Raw genomic sequence first — 20536 nt, 5'->3', positions numbered from 1 at the left:
TAACATTGTGCTTGAAATATCTCTGCAAGGTGAATCTTCTCACCAGAATAAAGATAGCAGTTTCACTGTATTTTTAGCTAGTGCTACAGTTCCTACAATTTTCCCTTTTCCTGTTTCCAGACTTCTGACGCTTTGCCACATTTGTCAGTGGTCTGGAAACACAGCTGCAAGCAATGGGCTCTAGTTATTCCGCAGCTGCCCAGCCTCCCATGCCCAGCACACACATCCCCATTGTCACACAGGTAGTAGAAATCTGCCTTTAGTACAGTTGCACTAGCACATACACTGCTCGTAATAGCATTTACTTTTAAGCTGCATCTTTGAGCGTTTGATGTGCTGCATACAAGTGGGCAACATGTGCACACACAGGTTAACAAAGCAACATTGGTGTTTTAATGAAAGAAATGCTTCACAGCACTTGAACAGATTTTTTAGTGGTGTGGCATTTCTTTCAGTTACCTTTGAGATGTTTAACAAATAGGTTTTCTTCTCCTTAAAGTCACTTAAAGAAGTTTAAAGTTTCTGGTCCCAAATTTCTCCTTTTCTTGCCCCCAGAATTGGGGCAGGGAATGAGGAGTCTGCTCTGAAGAAAAAACTCAGAAAGTTGCAGAGGATTTTCCCCTGGCTCTTATGAAAGGTTAAACTGAAATGCAGCTGGATCTACGCTTCAGTAATCAGCAAATTACTCTCAGAATAAAATTCTAATTTATTGCTTTTCCTTAAGGAATGAAAACTCCTAAAGATCACCAGAAATAATTATATCCAAACATGCAGCTAGAGACACACATTTCTGACCTTAATTCTACTTTAATTAAGTTTCCTGACCTACTCCTTTTCTTTATTTTGATTTTAAGAGCAGTAATGGGAACCTACTTTTTGAGCCAATGGCTCAGGGACCCCAGAGCAAAACAAAAACAAAAAAAACCAAAAAACCAAAAAACCACAGCCTGGGAAATGGAGGAGAAGGCTGAGACAAAAATCACTACATACATTCTTCACACTTTTCATGAAGGGAGGTGGCTCATAGGGACGCCCATAAGATTGACTTGAGCTAGACTGACTAGAAATTGGAAAGACATCTAAGAAAGGGGAAGCAATCAAACCTTATCTTTTGTCTTAAAAGCTAACACGAAACATTCCAAGTAGTCACAGCTTCCTTGACAGATATACGTCCCCTTGGATCACCGCAATGATTCCGCAGACACAAATTTTGGTTGCTTCAAAACATCTTAAGATAAACTAATGCCCACAACCAGACTGATGTAACAAGGAAAACAACAAAAAGAAGCAAAAAAAAAAAAAAAAAATTGGAAAACCATCTAAGAAGGGGTTGCTTCAAAAAATAAATAAAGTTTTGCATGCTGAAACCAACACTTTTTGTTTTCTCAATCCAGACTGCAGATACCAGAGTTGGTTAAACACCCAAGGAAAAGCACAGGCAGAAACTAGATACACTTAGCAGTGCATTAAAGCACTGCCGGACTGCATTGGCCCTGTATCAACCAAGACCACTACCCACCTTTAAGTTCAGCCCAGGACCGAACTTATGCCTCAGACTGGATATCAGGACAAGTTTCTTGACCAATGGGTAGTGGGCATGGAACAGACTCCCCAGGGCAGCGGTCACTGCCCAAAGCTGCCAGAATCCAAGAGTCATCTGGACAACACTCTCACACATATGGTCTGACTTTTGGGTGGTCTTTTGTGGAGCCAAGGGTTGGACCCCATGACCTTTCTTCTGGGTCCCTTCCAACTCTGGATGTTCTATAGTTCTAATGATTACAACCTAGGAGTGGCTGCCTCCAGCCTGGATCCCAAGGGCAGACCTCAGATCTGTGCTGGAGCCCTGCTTTCAGACCCAACTCAGGATCTTCATGCTCTTCACCGTAGTCCTTTGCTTGCTATGCCTGGGAGCACTGGTGGAATCTGCCCCTTGCACCCTGCTCTTGCACTCAGCCCCTGTGAGCAGTACTCTGGCTGACAAGGTCCGTGCAGGGCCACTAAGGCAGTAATATGTAACATTAAGAAATAACACTAGGGAGCATTCCGTGCTATCTCTTAAGGGCTAAAGGCTTTCTCAATCAGTGCCTGTGAAATTCATAAAACAGCAACGATTTTTGCAAGCAAGACTTTGTACTTCAATTGCTCTGCACCAAATTTGTTTCCAATCCAAAAACTCCCTTTAACCCAAGAGCAACATTGCAAAGGGAATGGTTAATAATTACCTTCAAAAGCAGATGAGTTACTTAAGGCATCCAGCTGCCTCACAGACCTGCATCTATAGCCTGCAATCACAACCTGTGCAGCCACGTTGGCTTAGGCAGCAATGTCATCTGACAGACTGGGAGTTCATCAGTACACTGTGTAGGTTTCTGCAGGAAAAGTGGGCTGAATGGGACCCCATTGGCTGGGATAGACCTAAACAAGACTTCTCTCCTTTAGAAGGGATTTAAACACAACACAGAGACTGCACTTTGAAAGACTGGCTGGTCATTCTTCTCATTGCACAATATATGGAGAAACTGCTTAACACATGGGTACACACAGATGACAGCCTAGATGCCTCCCACTTCAATGCAGACATTAAACTGGGATGTCTAAGAACTCACTTGGAGACTGGACTAGATGATCTCCAGAGATCCTTTTGAACCCCTATGATTCTGCAGTGCTCCAAAATTCACTGGAGGAAAACATTCCTCCCAAGGGTCACTGGCCCTTCCCACTCAGACAGAGCATAGAGCAATTGTGGACAAATCGGAGCTTACACGACAAAGACCCATTTTTGTATACATTACCAGTAGTGTGCAATAAGAATGGATCACATAATCAAAACAGGGAAGTGCTTTTTGGATATTATTAACATCAATCCAACTAATGAAGTTCTGCCTATGGAGATGTTGAATTTCTACTCTTATTATTCCTCAGTCCTTTCACGTTCTGCTCAGAGAAGAATAAAGCAATAGCAATGAAACCCCAGACGTGCTCATCTCTATCTCTAGGGCATGCACACGTATCAAAAATGTAATCAGTTTAAAGATTACATTTTTTCCTCATCTGGAGCTTTACTCTGAACAACATTTAACTTGAGTACTAAGTAGTCCTTCAAGACAAATGTTCTCATTTTTTATTTAAAAAATCTTCCACAAAGCATTAAAAAAAATCAGCAGACTTCTGCAGGAAATGCTAATTTCTAAGAAACTGTGAGACTGCTTAGCAAGGGCTAAACTGAGGCTTCTTCAAAAGAAAATCAAATGGGTTTAATAAGAGAAGTGCTTTCATATTTGTTCAATTTTTCATCTTACAGACAGAAATTACTCTTTTGAGGAACACTCACATGTTTAACTGCAATTCCCTCAGCTGTCTTCCTGCTTCCTTCTGGGGCAGCCATACAAGAAAATGTTATCTCTTGATAGCTAGTTCAGAATTGTGCATTGCATTTTAAGACATTTAAGAAAAAGAAAAGAAACACATACCACAGAGCATGGCTTAGTCCTCCTGAGACTTAAGCAATCCTCCCTACAGCATTCTGCAAGCATGTGCAAGAGTAGCAACATGCAAAGAGTTAAATCCTGCCCCCCTTTCTGGAGCTACAGGCTCCAAAAGGCACCACCAGTATGGCTCCAGACCCTGCGAGCAGGGTGTGATGGCAAGGAAAGAGCTCCTTGGATGTATGAAACAATGTATGGACAGAAGTTGGAACATCCTCCTCCTCCTTGCCCATCAGCTGCGAGCATCGTACTGTGAGCCACATCTCAAGACCCTTACACATCTGGACCAGAGACAACAAGCACCTCCATCAATGATCCATCAGAGAAAAGAAAAAAAAAAACTAAGGTCCTCAAGTTTAATACAGTACTGGATTTGTCTGTTTTGTACAAACCTCATGTCTAATGGTGGTTGACAAAGTGTTCCTACTTTCAGAGAATGTTAACATGAGAAAGGCATCATATTATAAAGTTCTAGTTGCCTAGAGATCACTATTAGCAATCCATATTTTCCTTAGACTTTAAGACTCCCACCAACCCACCTACATTCCTGAAAACTGAGCTTTCAGAATTAGGTACCTAAATTTCTTCTCCTGCCCCCTCACACTGCCCCCACGCTGCAAAGTTCCCATTCCCACTCATTTCTCATTGCAGCCACCAAGAATCAGATCATCACAGCAGCCTGAACACTGAGTCCTTTGGTTTTGACACCTCAAGACAACGGAATGGAGAACAGTTGACGTCTCTTTAGAACTGCTCATAGTCTGTATCTGGTTCCACTTGGATCATATTTCAGAGATTTTTCCTCAGAGCCTCAGAGAATGACAGGCCCTGCTTCATTTTTAAAATAGGCCTGAAATACAATAGAAGCTGTCAGCACTTCACAGCGTTTTATGGAGAATGAGATGGTTGGGTGCTTGACCCTGTATTTTAAACACTGAAAACCTCCCCTTATTCAAGTTCTCCTCCTGTTACACCTGAGCTCCCAGCTCACCAACACATTACCCTGCACGTGCAAAGCCACAAATAAGATGCTGCCATCAGCATGAAGCCTTTCTATACGTACAGGTGTTTAACTCAGAGGTACCCATGGCCAGGCACACAAACCCTAGCTACTAGCTAACTCTGTTGAGACAAACAAAACAGATGCTTCTTTCTGAAGGTCAGTACATACATGGCACATTCTGCTCATTTTTCATTTATTATGGAAACCACCACTGCAATATCAGCGTTGAGAATGTCAGAGACCTCTCTCTGGATGAAGCCCTTGGGAAAGATAGCTCAGTGACCACATAGCACCAGCTCTCTCTCCCATTGTGGCATGCCTCTGCTCACATGGCCTGGGCTCTGGGGACAGGCTGGGTCACCTCGCCCCACAGACCTTCTAACAAGCACATAGAGGCTGTCTGTTTTCGAAGGGCTCACAGAACACCTACTGCACGAGTCCCTTCTCTTTTTCCTCCTACCTGACCTCAGATTGTCAGAAGTCAAAAGCATTTTGCAATAACCCATAAGAACGATCTTTTAAAATTTTACCATAACAGCCAGGAAAGCAGCACAGCTGAGGTCTGCTGAGAACAAGAAGCTTTTCCTGCTGCCTGCCCAATAGGGATGAGGAGTACTGCCACCACCCCCATGCCTGCACAATTTGTGCAACAAGACAAAAGAGATCCTTCAGGAGAAGGGCAGCAAGCTTCCTTTTGGCCCACATGGGATTAAATTTAATGTAATAGTAAGTAACCAGGCTGAACAGTTCCTAACGAAGTTCTCATAGATTTACCCTGCAGAGTAATTTTGTTAGAAATGGTAATTGACAACAACTTCCATCTTTAGAGAAGCACTGACTTAGAAGTTTCAAGTAAACGCATGTTTCATGACAATTAAACTGGGGGCTGCTAGAAACCTCCAGCAAAGCCTCAACAGTGCATGCTGCTGCTCACCTTCCTGACTGACTTCAGTGGTACAGAGTCACAGAATGGATTGGGTTGGAAGGAACCTCAAAGATCATCTCATTTCAACCCCATGCCATAGGCCAAGCTGCCCCCACCAGCTCAGGCTGCCCGGGGCCCCATCCAACTTGGGGTTAAGTGCCTCCAGGGATGGGGCACCACAGCTTCTCTGGGTGACACATGCCAGCTTCAACGCTGATGTGCACAGAAACGCTTTTCTGTGTGACGTCTGCCTGTAACTACTATTGTATAGTCTGTGGAAGCAGTGTAAAGTAAAACTCCTGGACACTACCCGAAATGCGTGAATATCAAAGTTCAACAGAAAAAAAAGCGGCGTGGATGCTGCGCATAGCGAGGGGATGAAGGCAGAGAAGGGCTCGCACGGTGGCTGCCCGACCCCACGTGTTTAGTGGCTTCTCTGAGCCCCTCTGTCTTTCTGAAACCGCCAAATCGCTTTTAAAACGAAACAGAAGATTTGCCAGAGCAAACCTGTTGGCAAGCGAGTCGTCGTTAAGAGCTTCACGTTATTCTTCCAGGTTTTCAGCTCAAAACGCCTTTAAACAAACCCCCCCCCTTTCTGCTGCGGGATGGCAAACGCAAATCCAAACCAAACGGAACCGACGAGCCCGCAGACAGCACGGCTGCCTCGTTTACTCCGCACGCCCAGCGCCGGTGATCCGCGACACCGAGCATCCCTCTCCCAGGCGGGCACCGCCTTCGCACCAGCTCCGCCGCAGCGGAGCGCTTTTGTCTCCCTCAGCGGGACGCCCGACCCGCCCGCCAGCAGGAGCCCCGCTCGGGGAACCGGAGAGCAGCGGCGAGTCCGCCCCGGAGAGAAGGGATGCCGCCCCGCGGCGTCCGCCGCATCTTTTTGTTCTCTCTCCCGCTCGCTTTCAGTCAGGTTGCCGGGCTCGCCTTTGTTCCGCTCCCCCGCCTCCCAAACCCGCGACCGCCGAAACCGACGGGGCGGCCCGCGGAGCCCCGGCGTTGAGGTTCCCTCCGCCCCGGCCCGGCCCACCCCCGCCCCCGGCGGCACTCACCCCGCGCCCTGCCCGGCACCAGGTGACCGCCGCCGCTCCGCAGCCCGACTGGGGCAGCGCCTCCCCCCGGGGCCGGCGGAGCGCGGGGCCCCGCCCGCGGGGAGGTGGATGCGGGCGGTGGGCGGTGGGCGGTGGGCGGCCGCCTTTTGTCAGCGCCCCGCTGCCCGCCCGCGGCCCTTTGTTCGGCCCGGGGCACCTGTGCCGCCGCGTTTGTGTTTTCTCGGTGGTACGCTTGAACAACTGGAAGCGAAATAGTTGTGTTGTTTGTTTGTTTTTTTTTCCCGCGATAACTACGCAGTCGGTGTTTGTTTGCTTTCTTACTCGGCTGTTCCCGAGCAGTAAAAACTTCCTAAAGGAAAAGTACTCCGGGACCTGGAGCTCGTGGGGTTACCGCGGGGAGAGCAGCGCCTGCATCTCCCTATTGGACTCAGCCGCGCCTCGAGTGCTGTGCGCAGTGCTGAGCCCCTCGCTGCAGGACGGACACGGGGGCTGTGGAGCCTGTCCAGGGAAGGATCTGGGGCACAAGTGTGATGGGGAGCGGCTGAGGGAGCTGGGACTGTTCAGCATGGAGAAGAGAAGGCTCAGGGTAGAGCTTATTGCTCTTTGCACTGACCTGAAGAGTGCTTGTGGTGTGCTGGGGGTCGTCCTCTTCTCCTGGGTAACAGTGATGAGACAAGAGGGAATGGCCTCCAGTTGCACCGATGGGGTTTCAGGTTGAATATGAAGAAGTGTTTCTTCTTGGAAAGAGCGGCGGGGCAGTGGCACAGGCGGCCCAGGGAGGGGTGGAATCACCATCCCTGGAGGTGTTCAAAGACCACGTTGATGTGGCACTGAAGGATTTAATTATTGGGCATGGCGGGGGTGGGCTGGAGTTGGACTGGGCGTCCTCAGAGGTCTTTTCCAACCCCCATGGTTCTGCAAAGACATGGTCGTATTGGGAAGGAGTGTGACAATTTATGGGAGACATTTAATCCTTCATGAACGATCTGTTTTGTTTCTTCTCAAATGTTGTTTGTTCTGCATTAAATAAAACATCCTCATGGGTCTAACAAACCCAGCAAGGCACTGCAGGTCTCAAACAGACTGGTGGTTCTCTTTCTTATAACTAAGACAGATCTCAGCCAGCGATGCCGAGTGGTTTTGATTGATAGGAAGGCACATCTCAATCTCTCTAAATCTCATTTCAGACTGCGTGATAAAGCGCTGGACTAAATGGTTTGCGAGTGGCTAGCATCACTGAGGTGTGGATGAAGTGGGAAGAGATGGGGAGCAGACTTCAGAGAATCCCATTGGTAGGCTGCAGAAATTCCATGTTTGTGCGAGATGTGAGGAAAACATGTTCCCAGAAAACTCGCCTGTCTCCTTGTTACGCTGCGAGCGTTGACAAACATGACTCATAGGCTCAGGGGACTCCACACAATCATGCTGGTGGCTTCAAGTATCTCTAGAAATTCCTCCTCCTCTGGCATGAAATATTTACCTCAATACGAATCTTAAGAACTCACTAAAAATAACAGCCCTTCCTCCATGAATAATAGAAAGACTCTTGGTTGCAGGCTTATTTTATGGTTGAAAATTTAAGCTGGATGACCTAGAACAGCCAGAGCGGCCCTTACTATGTTCAGTCTGTGGTATGTTCTGCTCCACCAAAGGGGCACAGCTGAAGGCTCGGCGTGCTGTGGCCAGGGGATCCTTTGCTGTCCTCGCAATGCTCTGGTGCCCACCAGCTCCTGATGAAACCCAGGACAATTGCTGAAACAAACAGGACTGCACCAAAAGGACCTGGTTTGTGGGGAAATGAAATGGATAAGTCGCTCAAGGTGTGCACTGACTGGGACGAAAGCTAACTGGCTATGAGGAAAAAGAAACGGGCACACCAACTGCTCGTTGAGTCCCTTCCCGAGCTCATTTTGATCAAAAAGCAGTGCTCATGTTGAGGCTTTAAAAACCAGATAGTAGAATGGGAGACATTTTACCTAGCCCTGGAGCAGAACTGAAATCTTCGTCCAAGTCCTCACCCAGATTTGCTGGGCTCCGGCTTTGTGTCGTGCTGGAGATGGAGGCTTGCAGCTCACTGATGTGTCAGCCTGCGGGTCACCTGCTCTGCTGCTGAGCCTGGGGATGTGTGGGGGTCACAGGTGGAGGTGGTGGCAGAGAAGCTACAGAGGGCTGAAGGAACGGCTGATCCCAAACCACGTAGCTTTGTGTAATCCTCCTGCTTCTGTCCTCTGCTCCACATTAAGACCAGGGAGCGCCTCGGTCATGCTCAGCTCCCACGACATGGGAGGGAAGCTGAGGGACGTAGTGCGGTGAACTCTTACTCAGAAGGCTATTTTTAGGCCTCAGTGTTAAGCTTGCTGTTTGTCATTAGCTTGCTGCCAGAGAATATGTGGGCTTTTCAGCACAATTAGGTGCACAGTAAGCTTAAGAACTGTCACAACCTGGGTTAGGACGTGTGGACTTCTGGAGACAAAGGCACTTGTTGGATGTTTTCTCCTGTTTATCTCCCTGAGCTAGTCACAGAGCAATTGAGGAGTTGGGAGAATGAACAAAGCAGGAAGAAAAGTGTCTTGGGGAATCTGCTAAGAAAGAAAAATCCTTCTGTCGGCCCTACCTCTTGGAAAGCCCTAGGAAATCCATAGTGACAGGAGCATGGATTGTGGGAAGCCCCAGACTCCATAGCTCACGTGGACAAAGACTTCCATTGCTCTAACAGCGCAGCTTAAAAAGCTCCCCATTTTTCTGAAAAGCAGAAGGCATGCTGCTTTCTCGCTCTAACCAAACCAACGCTGGGGCACTCAGCAGCAGGCAGTGGTGTGAGGCTGATGTTTGCCATCACCAGCCAGCACAGCCGAGCTCCCAGGAGCAGCCTGGCAGAGGCAGGTGGTGCTTCCCACACGCTCCGTGATCCCACAGTGGGAAATGATTCCCCACGGACGTGGTGGAATCTATGGGGCAAGCATCTCCCTGAACCTTGGTTTAGCAAATATGTGAGACTGCAAGCATGTTCATGCTGGATATAGCCATGGAAAATCTGTCCTGTTGTTTTCCTCTGTAGCTGGCAGAGAACCAGAATCTTCCAACTTTTGGTGCAAAGTATGTGACGCGTGGAGCAAATGATTCCCTTTCCTTTCCTCCCTTCCTTCCTTTCACAGTTACAAGAGTCAGGCCAGGCCTCATTAGTTGTCCCTCATCCATTAGAAGTGCTGGGAGGTCTGTCTGCAACCTGCATGCTGAGTACATCCAAAGGAAAGCGAGGAGATTCTTGGGCTGGCGCTCTAAATGTGCTTAGGTCCTGTAAAACCTTTCAGCTTCACGTGATGTCCAAACCTTGCCAGCTAAATAAGATTAGTCCTAATGAGCATATTGGGGACATGGCCATAAACAACAAAAGTCATGTGGGAGAACGGGGCTGCAAGGTATCCTACTGCTGGCTTCTGCAGGAGCCCCAAATCCTATCTCTGCTCAAACTTTGTGTGCTTCTATTTCTATGCTGTCAGAGAGAGAGAAAGCATTGAGGATATTTTGTCTCTTTTTTGCTTGTATATGGATGTGAAACCTCCTTTGCTGTATGGTTTTTTTTTCCTCTTAGTTAATATTTTTCCTGGCTTTCCAAGTGTTTAAGAAAGAACTGAAATTGTTAATGGAGTTCACTGTGCTTACATTCAGTACTGTTACTTATACTTGAGAAGTAAAAACATTTCTGATGTCTAAGAAACAAAGTAATTACTAAAGGGCTCAGGCTGAATGTCTTGATTGATTAACAGTAGGTCAAGTTGTAGGTACTCTGTTATTAGTGGGGAATCTTCTGCTGGCTCTGGTGGCAGCTCAGACACCTGCATGGTAGACACAGCTGTGTCTGAACCTGAATCTCACACTTGTCTTCCTGGATCAACTTTGACGTTGAGTTCATAGAATCACAGAACCGTTTGAGTTGGAAGGGAGTCTTACAGGATACCTGGTCCAACCTCCTGCCATGAACAGGGACACCCACAGCTCGGTCCGGATGCTCAGAGCCCCATCCAACCTGACCTTGAGTGTCTCCAGGGATGGGGAAGAAGTTGTTAGGAACTGGAAAGCGCGGAATTTCTTTAAAAAAAGAAGAGGTAGTAAAGAAGAACACGTTTGTGCTGACTACATCCAGAGCAGTGGTAGAGCATAAATGGAGTGGCAGCCCACGAACCTTTGCAGAGCAATGTGATACAACAGTGAGATGCAATACATGTGAAATGGCAGTTCTTACTTTTACATGTAAAAGATGGGTTACGGGCAACTGGTGAAAAAACAGGCAGTTATCACATCGACACGTCAATCCTCATGAGTGAACTCCGTGTATAAGAGGAATTTATTTTCATGTTACTATCATATGTTCCTAGCCAACGCATTTTAATACTGAATCTGTAGTTCCTGCACATAGACAATGAGGAAACAGATGAGTGATAGGAATATCCTAGGACAGTGCCCAGCAGCACTGCTTGGGCCTTTTTGCACAACATCTGCTTTCCACCTTAAACTGGCAGAACTCCATCCACACTGCCTGAGCTCGATATAAGTCCGTTAGGACATATCAGAATTGTTAAATATGCTCCTCTGGGAAAAGCAAAGGTGATGCAGATCTTCATAGAGTGAAATGATTAAGAAGTTGATAGGGTGGTTAGATATTAAACTTCTGAAAAGCACAAGTATATTCTGCAAAACAATCATTTACTGGCCTAAAATGGCAGTGACTCTTAAACTATGGGCAAGGGGGAGATCTCGTGGTTGAACAGATGAGTTGACAGTAAAATTAAGACATTCTCCCAGCTTTTTGTATTTCAGTGTTCGTGCATATTTGGAAATGAGGAATTGGCAGATGGTTCTCATGCACTGCATCTGGAAATAAAAGATGCTGAAGTTGACGGCATGAGTAATATTCAGATAGGCTAAGGAGGGTGGCACGTTGCCAAACGCTCGTTGAAGGCTGTCATCATGCCTGATGCATTGCAAGGACAGGATGAGGGAAACGTATCTTTCAGATATGGATATTAATTTCCTTGGCGCGTGCGTGTGGCAGAATCGAAATATCCATTGCCTTTCCATGTTACCATCAAATCCCTGGGTAAATATGAAAAATGACACTTCCTCTTGTCTTACAAATACTGTCAGTCTTAAAGAATTTCGCCCTGGGGGCCCTCAGAGTGTCAGTAACGTGTCAGTCAAGCTGAATTCTAGGACGCGGGTAGTTTGCAGTAAATCTAATGGGTTAAAAAATCATTTCTCCCCAGTGTCTTCAAACCACAACTTTTTATGGTGAAAGAAATTAAATAAGTCTCATCAGATCATGTATCCTTTCTGAGCAACTAGCATAAATGGGTGTGAAAACAGGGTTTGTAACAGAGATTCATCATGCTGGAGAGGCTGTGGAGAGCAGGTGGGGAAAGGAGCCTCCTTCTCAGTGCTGAGTGGGGTGTCCGTATTTTCTGGATAAGTGACCAGGGCAGTAAGCAGTGGTGGTGATCATGCCACATCAGACCTTCTGCTTTGCCTGTTCAGTGAGCTGTGAGCTGGCACAAATAAAAGACCTTCCTCATTACCCTGTGATGGACTGTGCTTTGCTCACACGGGGAAGGAATGGTTTCCTTCTTGAGAAGGAAAACGGAGTGCTAAAGCAGACTTACAGGGGAAAAACTTAAAAGTAAATTAAAAATGTCAGCATCAAAATGATATCCTTCTCTGTTTGGGAACTGCTCAGTAGTTGTGCATGCTTCGTAATAGTTCATCTGTGTCCAGATGGAGTTAAGTTTGAGGAAATATGTCTGTAAATGCAGATATATACTCCTAAAACTAAGGAATGAGCAAATACCCCTAGCCATGTTTCATATTGTATATTCCGGGTCCTACAGTTTTGCAGTGTTACAGGACATAGTTCAGATCAACATGGGTATAAACCATGACAAATTAGCCACCACAACATTACCTAAGCATTGGCATGTTTGATTTCAGCTGAGAAATGTACTGATTGTGTTGATATAGAGGCCTGCGGAGACCTGCTCAGGTAGAAAGAAATGAAAGGAGGGATGCTAATGAGAGTGACTGAAATGAACTTAATGAACAGCAATGGGATCTGGGGATCTCTGTGTACTTAAGGCCCCAAAATTATTTCCAGCAGATTCAGTGTTTGCAGGTACGCAGCACATTATACACCATAGGTTGATCACTACTATCTGGAGTCCAGTTGTCTTGGATTCAGACCTCATTACCTGCAGAAACGTTCTGGCCATATGCTATGGTGGATGCAAGTACACTTTCTGTGCAGCTGCTCTGATGAATATCCAGTGAGGTGAGAGGGTATCAGCTAGCTGGGCACTTCCACAACCAGACAGCAGACCAGGGCATCCGAGGAAGGTGGATTCACAGAATCATAGAATTGCTGAGGTTGGAAAAGACCTTCAAGATCATCAAGTCCAACCACAACCAAACCATACTGCCTAAACTCTAACAACTCACTGCTAAATCATGTCCTTAAGGACCACATCCAAGTGGTTTTTAAACACATTCAGAGATGGTGACTCAACCACCTCCCTGAGGAGCCTATGCCAGTGCTTAACAACCCTTTCTATAAAGAAGTTTTTCCTGATATCCAACCCAATCCTCCCCTGGGGCATGATGATTGGCTTTGGGCCTCATCGAGAGGTCAGAGGGCACTCACTGGGCTGCAATATGATCTACAGTGGAAGGATCTGCAGCTTTTTTTCCACCTGGACAAGTCCCCTTAAGTACCATGATGCACAAACATCTGGTGCCGTTGTTTTAAAAATTGCAGCCTTAGTTTTCAAGACACCTCTGTTCGTTTGGGTCAAACTAATTCACTTTCTAAGAAGAGCTGCTTTAAAGCCAACTGAATCTCTAGTTACTCAGCTGTATCTCTGTGTCGGTGTTAAGCTTCAGTCTTGAGTATAGTTCCTGACCAGGACAAGTTTCTCCTTCTGAGCTCTGGGAATACACAGATAGAATTCAACCTAATTAATATTGACAGCTTTCACTAGCTATGCATTTATAATCTGTGTAGAACTGGATACGATTATTTCTGGACAATATTACTGCTATGGGGTTGGAAGTATTTACCAACATGAAAGTCAGCATACCACTCGGTAAATCTCAAGGTAAGTACTGATATGCTTTTTGGACGACTATTAAGATTGCTTTCCTTATTAGGAACGAGAAGCATATCCTATTTTTCACCCACGAAGTAATGGATGAGTCTGGGTGTTAACAGCTCTCCCTGCAATAACCTGAATAGTGGGCCTGCAAAGCTAACAGGACGCTGCATCACATGCATTTTTAAAAGCTTAACATGCTAGCAGATTTTTTTAACCAAAATGAATGATAGAAGACAACAGCAAACCTTTTGGTGGTTGAAAATTGAATACTACTCCTATTTGTCTCCTGTAACTGGAAAATAAAGACTTCAATTATTAAAACTCTCCTCTATTATATTACTGCAGACTCATCAGTTAAAAAAATACCTTACCACACACAATAATTTTCTGATAAAAAGGAAACAAATTTCTGCAGAGGACATTAGGCATCTTATAAACTGTCCTGTATAATGGAAGGATTTAACAGCTGTATTTTTCTTCTACCTATCCTAGCATTTCACAGCGTAAATGAAACCTATGAATGGACTTGCCTTTGCTTTAGCATCTGAATGAAATGAAAATGAAAGGACCTCTCAGTACACTTAATGGAAATACACAGCAACAAAGCTTTATTAGAATGCTGACAAATTATTTTTAACTTCCTGCTGAGGAAATCAGAATGTGCATAAAGCAAAAACATGACCTTTCAGTGTGTCTCCAGCCTATCTCAATTTGTATCAAACCTGACCTCCTGAAATAGTCTACAGAGCAGCACTGTAAGAGTTGTCTCTTTATAGAAGAAACAGCTTTCAATTAATTTACAATGTGACGTACCAGAAAAGCGTAATGTAAAGAGCTTAAGAAAAACATGGTATTCAATTTAAAATCAATAATGAGAAATCACTGCCTTTCTGTCCTTTTTTCCTTCAAACAACATTTTCACATGCAAAATAGAAAGCTGCCTACTTACAAGGTGATTTCTCCCTTGTGTTACTGTGCTCCTCCTGAAATCCATATGCATCACGTTCCTTTTTCAATTTTGTATCTAACAGCCATTTGTGCATTACATGAAGAAAGGGGAAAACATCTTCCAGACTGACCTTTCTCCCTCAACCTTACTCACCTCCACCACAAGCTCATTCAGTAGAAAACCCAACACTTCTTGCTGAACAAAAGGGATACGATATGTACATACACTTGCATTATTTTCATAAGTAGTTGTTACAAGCAGAAATCTGTTACTCTAACATTTTTATTAGGGGAGCAGATAAGCATATATACAAACAAGGTGCCTAAGCATTCCATGTAGTCTCACCAAGAGTCATAGAATCATAGAATGGCTTGGGCTGGGAGGGACCTCAAGGAGCAACAAGTTCCAACCCCTTGACACAGGCAGGGCTGCCAGCTGCTGGATCAAGTACTAGATCAGATTGAAGGAGAGAGGCTCCTCACCTAGTGCTCTGACCTGCTTTGTGGAAGCTCCTTGGGGTAGTTTCAGTTGGATGGAGTCAAGACATTTTTTGGCATGCTCTATAACAGTGTCAAAAGTACAGGACGTCCCATAATGTTGTACCACCAAACAAAAGAAAACAATGGACTTTTGTGCAATCAGAAAGGTGAACTAGCTCTGGGTACCTGGGCCAGCATGACTGTAAGGAAGTACAGATCTTCTTATGTGCAGAGCTTTACTAGCTTAGATTGTAAAGAACTTTAGTGCTTATCCAGTCAATGCAGGAAGAATGAAGCTCTCCTGGGCCGGTAATGATTTGGATCATCTCCACAACACCCCTCACATCATTCACCCTTTGGCCTTCTTTGTATTTTCTGCTTGCTTTTTTAACTGGCTGCAATACTCTCTGAGGGCAGATGTGACTACAAGCACATTCAGCAGTAGAATCAAACACAATCCATTTTCTGTTATCTACTTACATTTTATTACAGACTAATATGAAATCATTTCATATTCATACTTGGTTTTAATTACTCGTGAGCAAACTTAAACCATTTCTGAATGTTTATATTTATTGCAAGCAGATCCACGTCTCCTGCTTATATGTTCTACGTAAGGACCCAAAACGTGAATGAATATAAACAAGTTATATTTGGTTATCTACAGAAATTAAAGTTAAAAATAGCACTGAAAAGAAACTTTACAGTGACGTGTTCACACACTGACTCTTCAAATCAAATAAATGAAGTGGTATAGGATAATCTAAACATTAGATTTGAAGGCTGATTTATTTTCAAATAAATGCACCTATAATTGTACAATAAAAATAAGTGTTAGTATTTGGTGCTGATGACTACAGACATCTTTAATGTTTAATGCACAGATAACTACCCCCAGCACCCGGACGGCGCTTCCGCGGATTCTACTTTACTTTAAGTCATGGAAGGACACTGAAAACAGAGTGTGTATGTAGCACACAATCTGTTAGAGATGAAGTGAATTAAAATGTTGTGCATTTTCATAAGGTTCAAAATTAAAGCTTTATAAATAGATGCTCAGATTACCCTGCAAAGTAGAATCGCGGACTTCTTAACTTTTGCAATACTTCCATACATTTCCATTAAAGCTTTTTTTGTTTTTAACAGAGACAATAGCATGAGCACAATGACCCCACTGGCTTCCAAAAAGAAAAGTAGTACAGTGCTCAATTCGGCTATTTATTTATTTTTTGTCCTTTCATATTCGCAAGCCAGTTGGGACAAGACAGGCTAATGCAAGCAAGAAAGTAAACTGTAAGCTTTTATATTAAGTGACCGAACAAACAATTATTGTACAGTGTAAAACATAAAAGATACACATCTTTTGCCACAAGCCACTGCAGGAATATATGAACTTCAGTGGCTGAAAAGCTTGAAATACTTTCTAAGTCTTCAGATACATTTGGTTAACGCTTACCAGTTTCAAGACATTTATAGAAGCAGTTATGGAGACGTTATGCTGTTAAAGCTGCAACAATTTAAACAAGGCAAGTTAGGAAGTTATATAGATTTTTATACTTTTTCCCATCAATTCTTATAATATATAGAAATCAGTCTCCTTTCAGTGCCCCATCCATAGTAAAACATTCTAATTCATTTTGACCAAAGTTTTCATCTTGGTATTGCCTGATCTGTTTACAGATCAACTCCAAGTTGCCACCTGCTGCAGTGGGCTAAGTTTGCATGGCAATAGTAACAGAAACAGAAACAAAAACCTATCGAGTGAAACGTTGATGTTACGTTCTATGGGTTTTCCACCAAATGCTCTATTTTAACAAACAAACAGTACCAAATTTAAAGGTAAAAGTATTGCTAAATCAAAGCAGAAATTTCCACTTAAATTCAAGCATTTTTCCTCCTCCAAAAATGACACGTTCAACTAAAATCTCCCAAACACTTGAAGAGGTGTTTCAGCACGAATAACATTGTCAGTGCTGGTCTACATGAAGTTTGCAATGCTCTGCTTTGTTAATAGGCTGAATGGGAATGCAGCACATTCAACATCATCAAGCAAAAATCTCCTTATTTAAGGCTAAAAGATGGAACTCAAGAAGTAAAAAAGCAGGAGGGTTTACAGAATAGAAAAGCTAGCGGTAGCAGTACAGCACGGAAAGCTTATCGCTCTAATTGCCAGCAAATCATTAATGGTTTGGGTGACACTGACAGAGCAACTGACCTATATTTCTAATTTAACATTCATTAAAATTGTAACATTCAGTCACAACTCCGCCCTAAGCTAAACTTAAGTGGCCAAAACTCATAAGTATAAAAAAAGCCTTCAAAACATATATACTTAAAAAAAATAGAAATGGTGTGTTAACAAATGTATGCGTAAAACAGATTTATAAATAGCTACAGTATGAAAAATATTTCAGTGCAAAGGCAATTTTAAGATTTCTAAAAAATACATTACAAATAATTTGTTAACTACACACAAGAAATTTGTCACTGCTACTGGTATAAAATTTATACGCATAATAACTTTGTTTAAAAAATATATACACCAGTGTTTTATGTAGGGGATGGTTTGAACTGACCAACATTCAAGTATGCGATGGCATATATATGTACACACTCCCACACTCATATACATATTTATGTATTTCAAAATGTTTCTGCTATGAGGACATTCTTTGAAACTTAAAAGTGCTACATGTTGAATGGTAAAGATACACTCACTTGTGGTGCTCACTCTCAGCCTTCTAAAATTCTCTTCTCTTTGGTATAATGAAAAATTCACTGCTGACTTTACAATCCGTTTGTCCCAGGGCATGTTCAATATTTCACTACTTGTAGAAAGGGAAAGTCACTCGGAATATCATGTGGAACATTTCCTACTAAGTTGATGTTTTGTTTGTTTTTTAAAGGAAATTATGAAGTAAATCATTTTGTCTCTATGGGAAATCATTTTTCTCCACAGCTCATCAAACAGATTACTAATGTTCTGGTTGAGTCTTCCAATAAAGGCTGAAGCCCTGATTCCAAATATTTTGTTTTCACACTACAACACATTTTTAGCTAATATCCTCCCAGAAGTATTTAAAGACTGTGGTTATTAACGAGTTGAAAAGACCACGCTAAACTAGACTGAAACTGGATTATTCCTTCAGGTAGTTTTGCACCCCAAAATAAAACACTGGACTAAAGAAACGAGACAAGGACACAGCTAATAGTTGAATTAGTGCAAGATAACAGAAACGTAGCAGATAAAAGAGAAGTAAAAGTTGGCTGTCATACTTGAAGTAATTCAAACAAAATCTTTGCAGTCAAACTAATTTCTATTGTAATTGTTTCAGCCATTAGTTATGGCTGTGTGCCACCTACTGGTTTGCTTGCAAAGTTAACAGTTGGGTATTCCTTGCTTCGAAATGCATCTACTGAGCCAATTAGCTCATACTGCTTAAAAAAAACCAAACAAACAAAAAAAAAAAACCCACAACAAAACACTAAAGAAATAAAAAGTCAAAACTAAAAGCATTACTCCAGATAATAAAAGATGCTCATATGGAAAAATAGCCTTTTTTTTTGAAGGGAAAAAAAAAAAGGACAAAAAGGTTCTCCTCATAAAACTTAACTACTATGCGTACTTTCAAACCATGGAGATAGTTAAGAAGTGGGAACACTGCGTACCTGCATCCTTGATGAATTCATGAAGACACTGGAGGCAAGATGCTTACATTCAGTTTTTCTGTAGATATCCACAGTGATGATATCTACTGAACAGCCAACTTGACTTCATATAGAGCACGTGTACTCTACGCAAGGATTGTTTTGCCTATTTTTCTACAGGGGAATGCTAACTGAAAACCATACAGGGCCCTGATTTGGCCACTTACAAGGAAGTGAACATTAGAGAGTATTTCTTGAAAGCAGATTTGCACAGAGGAAACACCAGTTTGTTCTATAGAGAGAGCAAAGAAAGAAAAAGGATAGAGGAAAATCAGAAACAGCACTTATTAAATACGCTTTAGGAAACTTTCGTTGGAGATAACTGAGGTCATCGCTTCTGGCTGAACATTAAAACTGCTCTCAGAATGCAGGTCACTGACTGAAACTATACACTTCAAGTAACAAAATGACTAAAGATGACAGAAACAGTAAATGCACAGGAGTCTTGACACAGGACGAGGAGTAAATTTTAGTGCTACCAGTCTCACAGTACCAGACTGTGCAGATTGTTCATTGCCCCAGTAGTTCAAAACATAGAAAGAGGCCTATCGGCCTGGAAGGTTTCATACTTCTAGCTCTTGATCCTGTTTGTCTAAGCATTATCTCAGACAGCAAAAGCCACGTATAGTTTGATATATTTCTGTGACATGTTTGCTTCCTGAAAAAAGAAATAAACAAAGGTACAGTTTTTAAAGGCTTGAATTGGTGTTCTGTCATACAGACGTTTCCAAACCTGACCCACTGTAGCGGTAGCCTGCACTGGAACGACAATGCTTATTTGAATAGCCAAAGACAGATGGAAGTACTGAATAATCAATGCCTTTCCAGTGCGTAAACATCGTTTTTTTAGAACGAGAATGAGACCTTCTTGCTGGGGAATTGCTGCAGTCATTGCTCCTGTATCTTGGGCTTTTGAGGCAGGCAAGAGGTGTGAATTCCGAGATGTGGTCCCGACAATGCCTTGATGCATTCTGTTGAGAAGAAGAAAAACAGTAAATAGGTGATTTCAGAGCTAAAAGCCTAAACTTGCATTCTTTCTGCCTTTCACTAGATCACCACTTTGGCTTTTTGCTTCACGTGAAGGTAAAATCCCTCTTTCAACATGACTGGTTTTATTTTAAGACCTAAAGAATCAGGTGTAATTTTATGTATAATCTCTAAGCCTGATAATGGGTTCTCTAGAGAATAGATAAAGACACAGAAGACTGCTTTTCAAGGCTTTTTTTTTTTTAATCTGGTTAATATTTTAATCTACAGTCTCTTTTAGTACGTCTTTTCATTTCAGAACCTTTATTCATCATGAATTCTTAGGGGGAATTTTGAGATAGAACACTCAACTACTTTGCCCTGTACTTCCAAAGAGACGGAATTCTTTACAATTGATTTGAGCTGATAGATACAATTTCTTCTATGGTTTAAGGTTCTTCTAAGGTTTAATGTACCTGTTTTGTCCTTTAAAGTGATGCCAGGCTTTGGAATTGCTTAGGTTCACATGTAGCATAAAGTACCTGTAGACAATCATAATACCTGGTCTATCTTCTTAGTCTAATTGTCCGTCAGAGTTTATCTGTACCACATAATCACCCCACATGTGGCAGAATTGGCACCTTAACTCAGGAATTATTCAGAACCACAGTAACAGCATGGTTCATGACAGGACCTTGGAATGAGTGAAGAGACTGAAAGGAAGGCAGCACAGCACTTCCCCCAGTGAGATTATCTTTTCTCCTCATTAAATGTACTGATTTCCAAGCACAGGGCTATGGAGGCTATACGGCCATATTTAA

General features: G+C 43.2%; 2 protein-coding genes across 4 annotated transcripts in view; both read right to left on the bottom strand.

The window, feature by feature from the left end:
• The window catches only part of MCF2L (MCF.2 cell line derived transforming sequence like), a 141303-nt gene extending 134796 nt beyond the window's left edge, over positions 1 to 6507 (bottom strand). The window contains exon 1 of the mRNA XM_065741056.1: positions 6475 to 6507. The gene's annotated coding sequence lies outside the window, so the exon portion shown is untranslated. The remainder of the gene's footprint in view (positions 1 to 6474) is intronic.
• Positions 6508 to 18510: 12003 nt separating this feature from the next.
• The window catches only part of ATP11A (ATPase phospholipid transporting 11A), a 122005-nt gene continuing 119979 nt past the window's right edge, over positions 18511 to 20536 (bottom strand). For 2 of the 3 annotated variants that reach the window (XM_065741053.1, XM_065741051.1), the window contains one exon: positions 18511 to 19720. In XM_065741053.1, the coding sequence (XP_065597125.1) occupies positions 19463 to 19720 (258 nt within the window). In that variant the 3' untranslated portion in view covers positions 18511 to 19462. The remainder of the gene's footprint in view (positions 19721 to 20536) is intronic. The other variant, XM_065741052.1, reaches the window with a different exon arrangement.

Source organism: Cyrtonyx montezumae, unplaced genomic scaffold (genome assembly GCF_038088225.1).
Source record: "Cyrtonyx montezumae isolate F1298 unplaced genomic scaffold, pur_monq_1.0 scaffold_3, whole genome shotgun sequence".
NCBI classification, from domain to species: domain Eukaryota; kingdom Metazoa; phylum Chordata; class Aves; order Galliformes; family Odontophoridae; genus Cyrtonyx; species Cyrtonyx montezumae.
Note: the sequence above shows the minus strand (reverse complement) of the source record. Positions and strands in the feature narration are given on the sequence as shown.